Source organism: Salmo salar, chromosome ssa03, assembly GCF_905237065.1.
Source record: "Salmo salar chromosome ssa03, Ssal_v3.1, whole genome shotgun sequence".
Taxonomy (NCBI): Eukaryota; Metazoa; Chordata; class Actinopteri; order Salmoniformes; family Salmonidae; genus Salmo; species Salmo salar.
In genome coordinates, this window is record NC_059444.1 from 22,706,922 (window position 1) to 22,721,295 (window position 14,374).

The window sequence follows — 14,374 nt, forward strand, 5'->3', positions numbered from 1 at the left end:
TCCACCATTAATTTTTCCCATAGGGGATTTTAGAAACACTTAAAATAAGGGCTGTGTTTCGTGTAAGCTTACCCTGATGTGACGTTTGATAACTGTATAACTCTCTCTAGGACAAGGTGACTTTTATCAATAGAATCACCTGTATTTACCTAATATCTAATTAGTTGCTAATGTGGCTATCATGAAGAACTACAAATGCCATGATGATCTGGACGAGACTGACGAATCGAGGCAAAGGTAAGACTGGATAACTAAAGGTCATCAATGATGTCACCATTGCCCTCGATTCCAAGCAATGTTGTGATGATATTTTTATTGACTTGGCCAAAGCTTTTGATACGGTAGACCATTCCATTCTTGTGGGCCGAGGAGTAAGGAGTATTGGTGTCTCTGAGGGGTCTTTGGCCTGGATTGCTAACTTTCTCTCTCAAAGAGTGCTGTCTCAGCCACTGCCTGTCACCAAGAGAGTACCCCAAGACTCAATCCTAGGCCCCACACTCTTCTCAATTTACATCAACAACATAGCCCAAGCAGTAAAAAGCTCTCTCATCCATTTATATGCAAATGATACAGTCTCATACTCAGCTGGCCCCTCCCCGGATTTTGTGTTAAATGCTCTACAACAAAGCTTTCTTAGTGTCCAACAAGCTTTCTCTACCCTTAACCTTGTCGTGAACACCTCCAAAAAAAAAGGTCATGTGGTTTGGTAAGAAGAATGCCCCTCTCCCCACAGGTGTGATTACTACCTCTGAGGGTTTAGAGCCTGAGGTAATCACCTCATACAAGTACTTGGGAGTATGGCTAGACGGTCCACTGTCCTTCTCTCAGCACTTAACAAAGCTGCAGGCTAAAGTTAAATCTAGACTTGGTTTCCTCTATCGTAATCGCTCCTCTTTCACTCCAGCTGCCAAACTAACCCGACAATTTATAGATCGGCATTTAAGGGTGCTCTCGAGTGGCTAGATGTTCTTTACCATTCGGCCATCAGATTTGCCACCAATGCTCCTTATAGGACACATCACTGCACTCTATACTCCTCTTTAAACTGGTCATCTCTGTATACCCGTCGCAAGATGCTTATTTATAAAACTCTCTTAGGCCTCACTCCCCCCCTATCTGAGATACAGTTGATGTCAGAAGTTTACATACACCTTAGCCAAATACATTTAAACTAAGTTTTTCACAATTCCTGACATTTAATCCTAGTAAAAATTCCCTGTTTTAGGTCAGTTAGGATCACCACTTTATTTTAAGAATGTAAAATGTCAGAATAATAGTAGAGAGAATGATTTATTTCAGCTTTTATTTCTTTAATCACATTCCCAGTGGGTTAGAAATTTACATATACTCAATTAGTATTTGGTAGCATTGCCTTTAAATTGTTGGGAGAAACGTTTCGGGTAGCCTTCCACAAGCTTCCCACAATAAGTTGGGTGAATTTTGGCCCATTCCTCCTGACAGAGCTGGTGTATCTGAGTCAGGTTTGTAGGCCTCCTTGCTCGCACATGCTTTTTCAGTTCTGCCCACAAATTTTCTATGGGATTGAGGTCAGGGCTTTGTGATGGCCACTCCAATACCTTGACTTTGTTGTCCTTAGGCCATTTTGCCACAACTTTGGAAGTATGCTTGGGGTCATTGTCCATTTGGAAGACCCATTTGCGACCAAGCTTTATCTTCCTGACTGATGTCTTGAGATGTTGATTCAATATATCCACATAATTTTCCTCCTCATGTTGCCATCTATTTTGTGAAGTGCACCAGTCCCTCCTGCAGCAAAACACCCCCACAACATGATGCTGCCACCCCTGTGCTTCACGGTTGGGATGGTGTTCTTCGGCTTGCAAGCATCCCCCTTTTCCTCCAAACATAACGATAGTCATTACGGCCAAACAGTTCTATTTTTGTTTCAACAGACCAGAGGACATTTCTCCAAAAAGTACAATCTTTGTCCCCATGTGCTGTTGCAAACCATAGTCTGGCTTTTTTATGGCGGTTTTGGAGCAGTGGCTTCTTCCTTGCTGAGCGGCCTTTAAGGTTAGGTCAATATAGGACTCATTTTACTGTGGATATAGGTACTTTTGTACCTGTTTCCTCCAGCATCTTCACAAGGTTCTTTGCTGTTGTTCTGGGATTGATTTGCACTTTTCGCACCAAAGTACGTTCATCTCAAGGAGACAGAACGCGTCTCCTTCCTGAGCGGTATGACGACTGCGTGGTCCCATGGTGTTTATACTTGCGTACTATTGTTTGTACAGATGAACGTGGTACCTTCAGGCATTTGGAAATTGCTCCCAAGGATGAACCAGACTTGTGGAGGTCTACAATTTATTTTTGAGGTCTTGGCTGATCTCTTTTGATTTTCCCATGATGTCAAGCAAAGAGGCACTGCGTTTGAAGGTAGGCAAATAATCTGTCTGTAAACAATTGTTAGAAAATTACTTCTGTCATGCACACAGTAGAAGTCCTAACCGACTTGCCAAAACTATAGTTTGTTAATTAACAAGACATTTGTGGAGTGGTTGAAAAGCAAGTTTTAATGAGTCCAACCTAAGTGTATGTAAACTTCTGACTTAAACTGTATATAGCCCTCATCCTCCACATACAACACCCGTTCTTCCAGTTACATTCTGTTAAAGGTCCTCAAAGCACACACATCCCTAGGTCGCTCCTCTTTTCAGTTCGCTGCAGCTAACAAACACTCAAACTGGATAGTTTTATCTCAATTTCTTCATTCAAAAACTCAATCATGGACACTTACTGACAGTTGTGGCTGCTTTGTGTGATGTATTGTTGTCTACCTTCTTCCCTTTGTGCTGTTGTCTGTGCCCAATAATGTTTGTACCATGTTTTGTGCTGCTACCATGTTGTGTTGCTGCCATGCTATGTTGTTGTCTTAGGTCTCTCTTTATGTAGTGTTGTGTTGTCTCTCTTGTTGTGATATGTGTTTTGTCCTTTATTTATTTATTTATATTTTTTGTAATCCCAGCCCCACAGAAGGCCTTTTGCCGTTTGGTATGCCGTCATTGTAAATAATAATTTGTTCTTAACTGTCTTGACTAGTTAAATAAAGGTAAAATAAAATAAACTATCTAATGTTTGTTAAATATAGTACTGAATATACTGGCTACATTTATTTAAATGAAAATTCTGTGAAATGTCTTTCGCAAGTATTAAATTGACACAATACCTTTTAGCAAAGGTGTCAGCTAGAGACGACATGCAGGGATTTGTAGTTTTGTATGATATCTACTTTAATGCTAATTAGCATTTTTAAATCTGAGCCAAAGATATTTACGCGGTTATCAAAATGTTACACCAGGGTAAGCCTACATGAAACACAGCCCTTATTTTAAGTGTTTCTAAAATCCCCTATGGAAAAATGAATGGTGGAAAAACTATTGGAACCATTTCTCTATTTGACTGCTAGGTTTTATGGGTATTATGACACTTCCACTGTTGGGCTCTATGGGAGTTGTTGTCCACAAAGCGGTATGAGGGTTGTTGACTTCAACCACTGGTATTCAATGGAGAGAGATGCTGTCATATAAATAAGAATGAATAGTGACTCTAGCAATTTGACTGGTAAACTCATGGGTACACTCACAATGGCTGTTTGGTATTGTGATGTAATGTAGAATGTTAATTCAAATTATGCTAGCTGATGTGTCTCATGCAATGGAATGCCATTTTTGTAATGTCATTTGAGTTGATTTAACTTCCTGCTTTGTTCCTATGGGTACACTTGCAATGGCTGCCAGTCCACCCATTATGCAGTCATTTACTTGAATAGGGAAGTCCGTTCTATTCATTCTCATTTCTATGGACGCTGTGCTACTCATAGAAATAAGAATGAATAGAACGTGCTTGGAAGCTCTAACTCTGGCAATTAACCGGTAAACTCGCAATGGCTGCAATAATCAACTGATGCTGGATTGCCATGGTAATGTGGAATGTTCATTCAAATGATGCGGCTCATGCAATGGAATGTATTTTTTGTAAACTCAGTCGAGTTGACCTTCGTAAATTCCCTCTGGCTATCTACTCCGATTACAGAGCACTCTCGCCTGAGTGTGCCAGAGCGCAGAATAATCGATGAATTTACGAACGCTCAACACCAGTTGAAAAAAGCGTAATTAAATTGTTGCCAGCAGCACAGTTAGTCACGAACGCTCTGGATAACATGAAAACAGCCTAACCAGCTCTGCTAGGTAGGGCGAGTAAAATGATCAGAGTGAGGTGTCTGGATGTAACTAGCCAATTAGCTTGGGTGCCGTTGTGAGGTCAGAACGCTTGGATCAACCCACTCCTCGGCCACAGCGTCCTGTGTGCGCTCCGAGAGCGACACGCTCTGAATTTACGAACGCCCAGCTCTGGCACTCCATATTTAATTTATAAAAACACCCTCAACAAAGCACAGGACAGATTGAAGGGTACACGTACTGCTTTTACTTCTTGGCATGGGTACGCTCAAAATGGCTGCCAGTCCACCCATTATGCCATCATTGACTTGAATGGACACGCCCTTTATATGAATTCTTATTTCTATGACGCTACTAGCCTCATGACTCCCGAGTGGCGCAGCGGTCTAAGGCACTGTATATCAGTCACTACAGACCATGGTTCGATTCCAGGGTGTATCACAACCGGCCGTGATTGGGAGTCCCATAGGGCGGTGCACAATTGACCCAGACAATTGTAAATTCGGAGCGTGTCGCTCTCGGTTTGGTCGGAGTACACTGTCATTGACTTTACAAAAACTTGCGTGGTGGGCGAAACAACGAAAAAATGCCACCTGCTGGAGGGAGACAAGATTTTCCGCCTCTTTCCTCCTCTTCCTCTCTGAACAGAAACGTAACAAAACCAAAATACATCATGGTACTTGTAGTCAATTTGAAGGTAAATACACAACTCATTTATGAAACGTTATTGAAGCAGGCATAGTTACGCAATAAGATTGACGCAATAATATAAGATCTTGCTTAGTATTGTTAAATTATGGTATGCAGTGGCTGAAAGAGTACTCAATTGTCATACTTGAGTAAAAGTAAAGATACCTTAATAGAAAATGAGTCAAGTGAAAGTCATCCAGTAAAATATTACTTGAGTAAAAGTCTAAAAGTATTTGGTTTTAAATATACTTAAGTATCAAAAGTAAATGGAATTGCTAAAATGTACTTAAGTATTGAAAGTAAAAGTATACATTTCAAATTCCATATATTAAGCAAACCAGATGGCTCAATTTTATTTTTTATTGACTGATAGCCAGGGGCACACTCCAACACTCATACATAATTTACAAATAAAGCATTTGTGATTAGTGAGTCCACCATATCAGAGGCAGTAGGGATGATCAGGGATGTTCTCTTGATAAGTTTGTGAATTGGAAAGGTTTCCTGTCAAAATGTAACAAGTACTTTTGGGTGTCATGGAAAATGTATGGAGTAAAAAGTACATTATTTTCTTTAGGAATGTAGTGAAGTAAAAGTTGCCAGAAATATAAATACCCCCAAAAACTACTTAAGTAGTACTTTATTTTTACAGAAACTCTTAACGCACCAAAGCGCAGTTTAGAAAACTACATGTACCACAATCCATTGCAAACTAGGTTTCGCAACAGAAAAAAACAACCGCTTCCGTGTTGTTATTCTGGCAAATAGCTAGCTTGTAATACGTGAGACAAAGCGCAATTGCTAGCCAGTTAATTTGGGATTTAACCATAATGGTTTTATAAGATCAATACCTAGTGTAGTTTTATTCGCCAGAATGTCGTTGCTACAAGGCTCAAAGAAAAAGGACAAGCGTATTTTGTCCGGTACCTGCCCAGACCCGAAATGCCAGGCGAGGCTATTCTTCCCTGCTTACGGCTCGATCAGCATTGAATGCACTGAATGTGGCCAACGCCACGAACAGAATAATCTTTTAAACGTGGAAGAAGTAACTGATCCAGATGTTGTACTGCACAATTTGTTAAGAAATGCCCTACTCGGTGTCACTGGAGCCCCAAAGAAGGGAACCGAGCTGGTGAAAGTGATGGGGCTTTCCAACTACCATTGCAAGCTCCTCTCTCCTATTCTCACAAGGTATGGAATGGATAAGCAGACGGGAAAAGCGAAATTGCTGAGGGAAATGAATCAAGGAGAGATGTTCGACTGCTCACTTCTAGGTGATCGGGCGTTTCTAATCGAACATGAGCATGTATCTACAGTTGGCTATGGCAAGGACAGATCCGGGAGCCTGATATACCTTCACGACACTTTGGAGGAGATTAAGAAAGCTAACAGCAACAAAGAATGCATAATTCCTGTTCATGTGGATGGTGATGGACATTGCCTTGTTCATGCTGTGTCCAGGGCCCTGGTAGGCAGAGAACTGTTCTGGCATGCCTTAAGAGAGAATTTGAAACAGAATTTCAAGCAAAATCTGGATCGCTACAAGGCACTTTTTCAGGATTTTATTGATGCAGCTGAATGGGAGGACATCATCAACGAATGTGACCCCCTTTTTATCCCACCGGAGGGTGTGCCACTGGGACTTCGAAACATTCACATATTTGGCTTGGCTAATGTGCTGCACCGCCCCATAATCTTGTTAGATTCACTAAGTGGAATGAGGAGCTCTGGGGATTACTCTGCAACTTTTCTCCCTGGGCTTGTACCGGAAGAGCAGTGCAAGGGAAAAGATGGGAAGTTCAACAAGCCTATATGCATCGCCTGGAGTAGCTCTGGGCGTAACCACTACATCCCTCTTGTCGGAATAAAAAACACCCTCCTCCCCAAGCTTCCGCCGAGGCTTCTCCCCAAAGCTTGGGGGGTCCCGCAGGAGCTCATCAAGAAGTACATTAATTTGGAGCAAGACGGAAGCTGCGTCATCGCGGGAGACAGGAGCTTACAAGACAAGTATGTGATGAGACTGGTCAATGCCATGGAGGAGATCTTCATGGAGAAGCATGGAATCCACCCCTCCCTGGTGGCAGACGTGCATCAGTACGTTTACAGACGGACCGGTATGATCGGCGTCCAACCCGAAGAGGTGACGGAGGCTGCCAAGAAATCAGTCATGGAAAACCGGCTACATCGCTGTCTGATCTGCAATGCACTCTCTGAGCTTCATGTTCTACCTGAGTGGCTGGCTCCAGGTGGTAAGCTCTACAACCTGGCTAAATCCACCCACGGGCAGCTCAGACCCGACAAGAACTACAGCTTTCCGTTGAACAATGTGGTCTGCTCTTACGACCCCGAGAAAGACATCCTCATTCCTGACTACAAACTGAGCACCTTGAACACCTGCAACTGGTGCCACGGCACCTCAGTGCGCCACATCCATGGCAACGGCTCTGTGGTGTACTTGGATGGAGACAGAACCAACACCCGCTCCCAGGGGGGGAAGTGCGGCTGCGGCTTCAAGCACTACTGGGAGGGAAAGGAGTACGACAATCTGCCAGAGGCTTTCCCCATCACTCTGGAGTGGGGTGGGCGTGTCGTGAGGGAGACAGTGTACTGGTTTCAGTATGAGGTTGAGGTGACCCTGAACAGCAACGTCTATGATGTTGCCATGAAACTGGTTACCAAGCATTTCCCTGGGGAGTTTGGGAGTGAGCTCCTAGTGCAGAAAGTAGTGAACACCATTTTGCATCACACTGCCAAAAAGAACCCAGATGAGTATAACCCAGTCTCCATTGATGGTGCGCATGCTCAGAGACTCACAGATGTGGTGGAAACCCAGCAGGCTGTTGACACACAGCCACCGACTAAGATCATACTAACTGGGCAGAAATCAAAGACCATTCATAAAGAGGAGCTGACCATGAGTAAAGCAGAGCGGAGCCTTCAGCAGAGCATCAGTGAACAGGCCCTAGTGACCCAGAAAAGGAGGACAGATCGACTGAAGCAGGAGCAGAAGGGAGTCCAGGGACATGGGCGGCCGTCCTCTCCGAGTGCTGCTCAGGAACCTTCCTCCTCCGCCCCAGCCACGCCCACCAAATCTTCCACTTCCAGTAAGGAGAAGAAGATCCGTGTCACCACTAGCGACGGGCGGCAGGCCATGCTCACTCTACAGGCTCAAACCACCTTCTCTGAGCTCCAGAGGAGCATTGCGAACGAGTTCATTGTGTCTCCAGCCCAGCAATGTATTCGACATGGGTTTCCTCCCAAAGAACTTTTTCCTCCCAAGGATGGAGAGGAGAATGAGCCGGTGGCTCTCCAACATGGGGACAGGGTGACTGTGGAGATCCTGAGAGGTCCAGAGGATCACAAGGTTTCCGCCCCAAGTGCTTCCAGTTCCCATTCAAACCTGCATTCCCTCCACTCTGTGAAGAGTGATGATCCAGTGACTTCCAGCAGAATGAATACTAGCAGAGAGCTGCAGGAGAACATTGACCTTGAGATGTCCTCCCTCTGTCTCCTAGCAACCTTAATGGGTAAGCAAGGGGAAGGGTGGGAAAATAGTTTCTTATTAAAATCTTTAGGAATCTTTATCTTTACTTTATATCATTATTTACTGTTAAAAAAAGACAATCTAGCAACACGTCACTTACCTGTTTGAGTTATGCAGAACACTGCTGTGATGTCATTACAAAAAGTAAAAAATGACTTGCTGTAGAGGGAGAACCAGTTTGTTGATTCACCTTTAAGACTATAGTACCAGGCATGCCTTCTTAGATCATCCCTTCAGTAAATATAAGGCTAGAAACAGAATGTGATGGGTGTGATTGTGAGAGGCTAGTAACTGATAGGCCTATAGGCTTTACAGATGGTAGCTTTACACAGCATACGGGCATGCTGTTCTTGGATTGGTTACAAGAAGCAGGATGAATGATAGTGCTACAGGTATTGAGTGACTGGTGGGATGGATCAACCAGGGATGGATCAAGGCCTAATCTTTGGGGATAATGCCTTTTTTCCACTTAAAATAATTATAATCTATTCAAGTGCTTTTTCTGTACATAAGCGACGTGGCTTTTCGAATTCATTGAAACGCATGCAGCAGTCTCGGAGAGGGCAGACTGTATGAAAGTGCTGATGTGGTCATCTCCACTCCTTCACCTTACAACAGAGTCTGAGTTCCAGTCTCTGGACACTCTTCAGCCTTCACCGTCTTACTAGCATATTGCCATGCAATCTTATCTGGCCTGTAATATTACGGCCAGTAATGTAAGTTGGAATAGAAGCCTTGGTAATTGCAAAGGGTGGCAAGGCAAATGACAAGGCAACCTATTTTAACTACAGAATTTGGATTTTTATCTGAGGAAAACCACATGATGGCATGTATTCTATTAATTTCTATTCTATTTCACATACTAATTGCAGTATTTTTCATTCCTACGCAGGAGAAGATGTCTGGTCATATGCAAAAAAACTGCCTCACTTATTCCAGCAAGGTGGAGTTTTCTTCAACATTGTGAAGAAAGATATGGGTATGTAAACATGTTTTCTGTTATTGTGCTCTTTGCAATTTGCATAACTTAAAGGACAACTACAGTATTTTTTTTGTTTTTATGTTCAACTTTTGCATGTGATATGTACTGATCTGTGTTCATGACTACCTTTAATGGCTCTTGTCTCGTCTGCAGGCCTGATGGATGGCAAGCACTGCACCCTCCCACACTTGACTGGAAAGACGTTTGTGTACAACGCAGCAGAGGAGTGTCTGGAGCTGTGTGTGGATGCGGCGGGACACTTCCCCGTGGGCCCTGACGTGGAGGACCTTGTCAAGGAGGCCCTGGTGCAGCTCCGCTCCGAGGCTGCCTCCAGGAGTCGGGAGGGAAGCCCCTCTCACAGCCTGCTGAGGCTCGGAAGTGGAGGTGTGGTGCGCAAGAAGGAGCAGCTCCAGAGTGTCAACGCCTTCCAGGGTAAGGGCCACTCCCTGGGCAGCGCCCCAGGCGGCTCTCCCCCTGAACACAAGCCCATCACCCGCCAGCACAGCAGCGGGGTGGACCTGAGCGCCAGCGTCTCGAAGGGACCCGACCTCTCTGACATCTCAGAAGATGCAACCAAGGAGCTGGTGCGCATGGCTCCTGGTTTCATCACCATGAAAGACAGCCGACACCTAGACCCTAGTATGATCGAAGAACAGAGGAAAAAACTACAGGAGATGGTCTCATCCATCCAAGCCTCCATGGACAGGCACCTGAGGGAGCAGAGCAATGCAGGGGCAGGCACTGGGGGCCCTGCAGAGAGGACAAGTGGGGCTAAGATGAGTGCTTCCCAATCTGCCCCAGGGGTAGGTGACCAGGAAGCCTCTTCTATGGACGTATCTACTCCTGGTGCTCATGGCACACCAGTGAAGGAAGGGAATAAGCCTGATGGAAAGGATGCAGGGTCAGAGGAGTTGGAGGAAATGGATAGCCAGGATGCAGAGCATACCAACGCCCTGGAGCCGATGGATCATTCCTGATGGGAAAAGGGCCCAGTCCTATAGTTTTCTCACTCATGATCAGTCACACCTCTGTCTGGTTGACATTAGTATGTGAATGCTTCAGGTTGTATCAAAGCTTTGGTATTCATTGTGTTTTGTTGTCTTTACTGCATGATTGCCAGAGGTTGACCGTTACTGCCTTTGGTGACAGACTAATGTTATTATACAGAAACATGCACCAAGCTCCAAGGAGCAAAGCTGGTTCTAATGCGTGAAATGCATTCCTGTAGATACCCTCCATGTCTTAAGACAAGAGGTAGTAGAACAGCTTGAGCTGATGAGATCCCATCCCACGCCAGTATTGTAATGTCTGCAAACATCTGCTTCAGCAAAGTGCACACTGTAAATGTAACGAGTACCATCATCACATTTTCTGATTTACCAACATATTTGCTATAAACAACAGTGACATTTTCCAAATGTAGTTTTTTTTTCTTGAACTTTGCTCTCCATGTGAATGTTTGCTGTCTTAATTCCTGAAGGAAGGCGTCACATGCCCTTATGATAAGCATATGCATCGACTGACATTTGTTGTCGGAAAACCCTGTGATCTTTTTTAGTTTGTATATGGGCCATTTTATAAGAATTTAAAGATTCTGTTTAAAATGATCATTTAAATGTGAGTGCCATTTGAAAGAAAGTGTTGCAGTGTTCTGAAAATAACCAATTGATTGGTGGAATTTAGAGATTGACATTGAAGTGTGCACTGTTTGGGGGAAAATACCTGTTGATTCTTTTGGGTTCAAGGCTACTTACTGATGTTTGAAGAGCAATTTATGTTACTTTTGAGATTTCTCATAAAACCCAAACGAGTGGCCCAAGTTAAGTGTGCTGCGCAAATGCTGAACTACTTGATGTGGTGCTGTATTCTGTTGGAAGGACCGGCATAACATACTACACACACCTGGGAGTATATTCCATTACTTGTATGCAATTTCCTTTAGTGAAAGATGGAATGCAGCGCAGGATTATTATTTTTTTGAAATACTTTAGAATTGTGTAAGACTTGATTTGTGAATTTTCCAGATTTACAGATGATCTTTTTAGGAATGATAAATCAATTCAAGAATAGCGGATAATTCTTTTTCCATGAACTGCCTGCAGTTTTTGTTGTTTTGTAAACATGCAATGCTGGCATTTTATTATTCAATCTAATACATTTATGTTTGCACTTGAATGTTGTTATGCAGGGGTGTGTTGATCCCTGTAGGCTCCCTTTAGTGTTCTTACCATTCATTAGGATATAAACTTGGGATGAACCAACCATAGAAATATAGTTATTCATTCTAATTTAATGGAAACCACAATTAGCTGGTATTACTAAGAATTGTACTGTATGTCTAGTTACTTTATGGCTATTCAGCTCTAGAATTTCAACAGAACATCCACAATTTGAATTACTCAAAGAGAACTTGAACAATGGGATATTTTTAAGTGCTGTGAACATTTCTGTTGCCGATTGTGACATGAGATGTCGGATCTTTTGGTGCAGAATGTGACGTATGCCTTGAGAAATCCTTGAAAGAGATATCATGGAGGTTGTACATTTTGATATCTCGTAAACAAAGTACTACATCTCTCAGTGGTGTGAAGTATATTTCCAATTGGTTGTTCAGCCAATCCAGTTGATTGTAAACTTATAGACAAACCGTGTAGTACCATGTTGCATTCAGATCAGTTTTGTGGCATTCAATTCCTCTCGCGACATTATAAAATTAAACTTTTGGTTTGTTTGTTGGAATTTCAACCAAAAAGTGAGTTGGTGTTTTATAGGCCCTCACATTGAAAGGCAGAGGCCTCACTGTTAACTAATTTAAGTCGCCATTGAGATAAAGGCATTATGGGCCACATTGAGTTTACACTTTTGTTGCCAACCCAGATTTTGGAGTATTCCAAATCACCTTGTTGTTCTAGAATGACATGGTAACTTTGGATGCTGCCATTATCAGCTTATGGCCTTAAATCCTTCAGTCTTACTGAGTCTTGGCCTGACTTCTGGACAAGGTTTCTTATTATGGCAAAAAGCAGTTATATTTGTACCTGCCTAAAAAAAAAAAAACATTAATTGCAGGTCATTTTTTAAAGAGCTCCACAGCTTTTCTTTCTAGTGAACAAAATGTAAAACTTAGCACTTTCAGAAAAATAGGGAATATTAGAATAAAACATATACTAGATATACTCAAATATAGATATTGTCAGTCCAAGGAAACATTTAAAGGAAATATTAAACTCAGACAACACTGTTTTGACAAACTTGAAGTTTGTTTCTTTGTGACTGCTGTACTAATTATATGTATTGTAAGCCAGTTGTATTATAATAGTATATATTGTAGTATACTTTGATCTGTACAGAAACTCAAGTTCTTTCATTTTTTGTTAACTTTTTTTCTTGTTTGCTAATAAAAGATTGAAGATACCATGGCTACAACATTGCTGTTTGCATGTGTGATGACTTTTCAACCAAACAATAAAGTAATTTCTTCACAATTTTGTATTGTGGTCACTAATACTTCCTTAACTACTTGCCTTTGAATTCACTTACAATTATTATTATTTTTAAATCAATCATGTAGACCCACTTGATCAATAGCATACGTTTGATCCCATCTTGAAGTTCTCTTATCAAAAGTTTGCTGCCCTGTCAATTCAAATTTGATTTGTCATGTGCACACGATACAACAGGTGTAAACAGTACAGTGAAATAAATGCTTACTTACAAGCTCTTCCTCAACAAAGCAGTGTTCAATATCAAAGGTAAAGAAATAGAACATTCTAGGTGAGATAAAATTAAAAAACAATGTATGCTATATACAAGGCCAGTACCATATCAATGTGCAGGGATATAGTGGTAGTTCAGGTAGATATGTACATGTAGGCAGCGGGTAAAAGTGACTGGGCAGCAGGGTAAATAACAACAAATAGTAGCAGCAGGGCAGGGTTGTCAGTGTAAGTGTGCGCTGTCTGTTGTCTACTTGACGGGTATATCTTAATTTTACCAGGGATGGGTCATTGCATTGTGGCGTACAGACATGAATGTGACAGAATATATATTAGACTCATGACAGGCAATTATGAATTCAAGGGTCTCTGTTATCTGTCGTCCACCAGATGGTAGTATTGCATCAACTTTCAAATATCAGAAACATTCCACGTTCCATCTATCCCTTGTCATAATGTAATTGTAAGATCTTCATGAATGACTTGGTGACCAACAGCTCAGTTAAAAATACAGGTGTTGTCGTGGGCTTTGTAAAATACCTGGCTGCCTGAAAATGATTTTGATATATTTGACAATGGGAAGAGAGTCTTTGTGGGGCTGCGGATCCAAGCACCTCTCTTGAAGGGGGTGACATCATGACCACGTTACATCTACATTAGCTTTGAATGGACTGATCATGTCAACATCATACTTTCAAAATCTTAGCTAGCAAGCTAGCAGTCATCATGAATCAAGTCAACAATCTACTGGCAAATCCTTTTAAATCCTTGTCATATGAAGATACATTTTTTTTAACCTTTATTTAACTAGGGAAGTCAGTTAAGAACAAATTCCTATTTACAATGACGGCCTACACCGGCCAAACCCAGACGACGCTGGGCCATTTGTTTGCCGCCCTATGGGATTCTCAATCACGGCTGGTTGTGATACAGCCTGGATTCAAACCAGGGTGTCTATAGTTACACCTCTAGCACTGAGATGCAGTGCCTTAGACCGCTGCGCCACTCGGGAGCCTAAAATCCTGAGAATGCCAGACTTTGATGACAGAGTTTGATGACACCTTCCTGTTCAAGTGAGCACAGCACAAGGTGAGTCCAAAAGTGTCTCGTATGCTACTGCATAAATGATTTAATATGCCAGGGAGATATGTATACTGTAGCTAAGAAAGTAATGCTAAGTGTATGTTGTGTAGTATGCTGTTACTAGCCCGTGTGCCTCTCCCTAATAATTTGGTCCATTTTC

General features: G+C 42.4%; 1 protein-coding gene across 1 annotated transcript; it reads left to right on the forward strand.

Annotated features, from left to right (window-relative positions):
• Window positions 1-5,446: 5,446 nt before the first annotated feature.
• LOC106599449 (deubiquitinating protein VCPIP1) lies at window positions 5,447-12,900 on the forward strand. The gene is made up of 3 exons (XM_014190685.2): window positions 5,447-8,416; window positions 9,326-9,412; window positions 9,569-12,900. Exons 1-3 carry the CDS (start codon window positions 5,764-5,766, stop codon window positions 10,390-10,392), a joined length of 3,564 nt encoding a protein of 1,187 aa, XP_014046160.1. The 5' UTR covers window positions 5,447-5,763; the 3' UTR covers window positions 10,393-12,900.
• The last annotated feature ends 1,474 nt before the right edge of the window (window positions 12,901-14,374 follow it).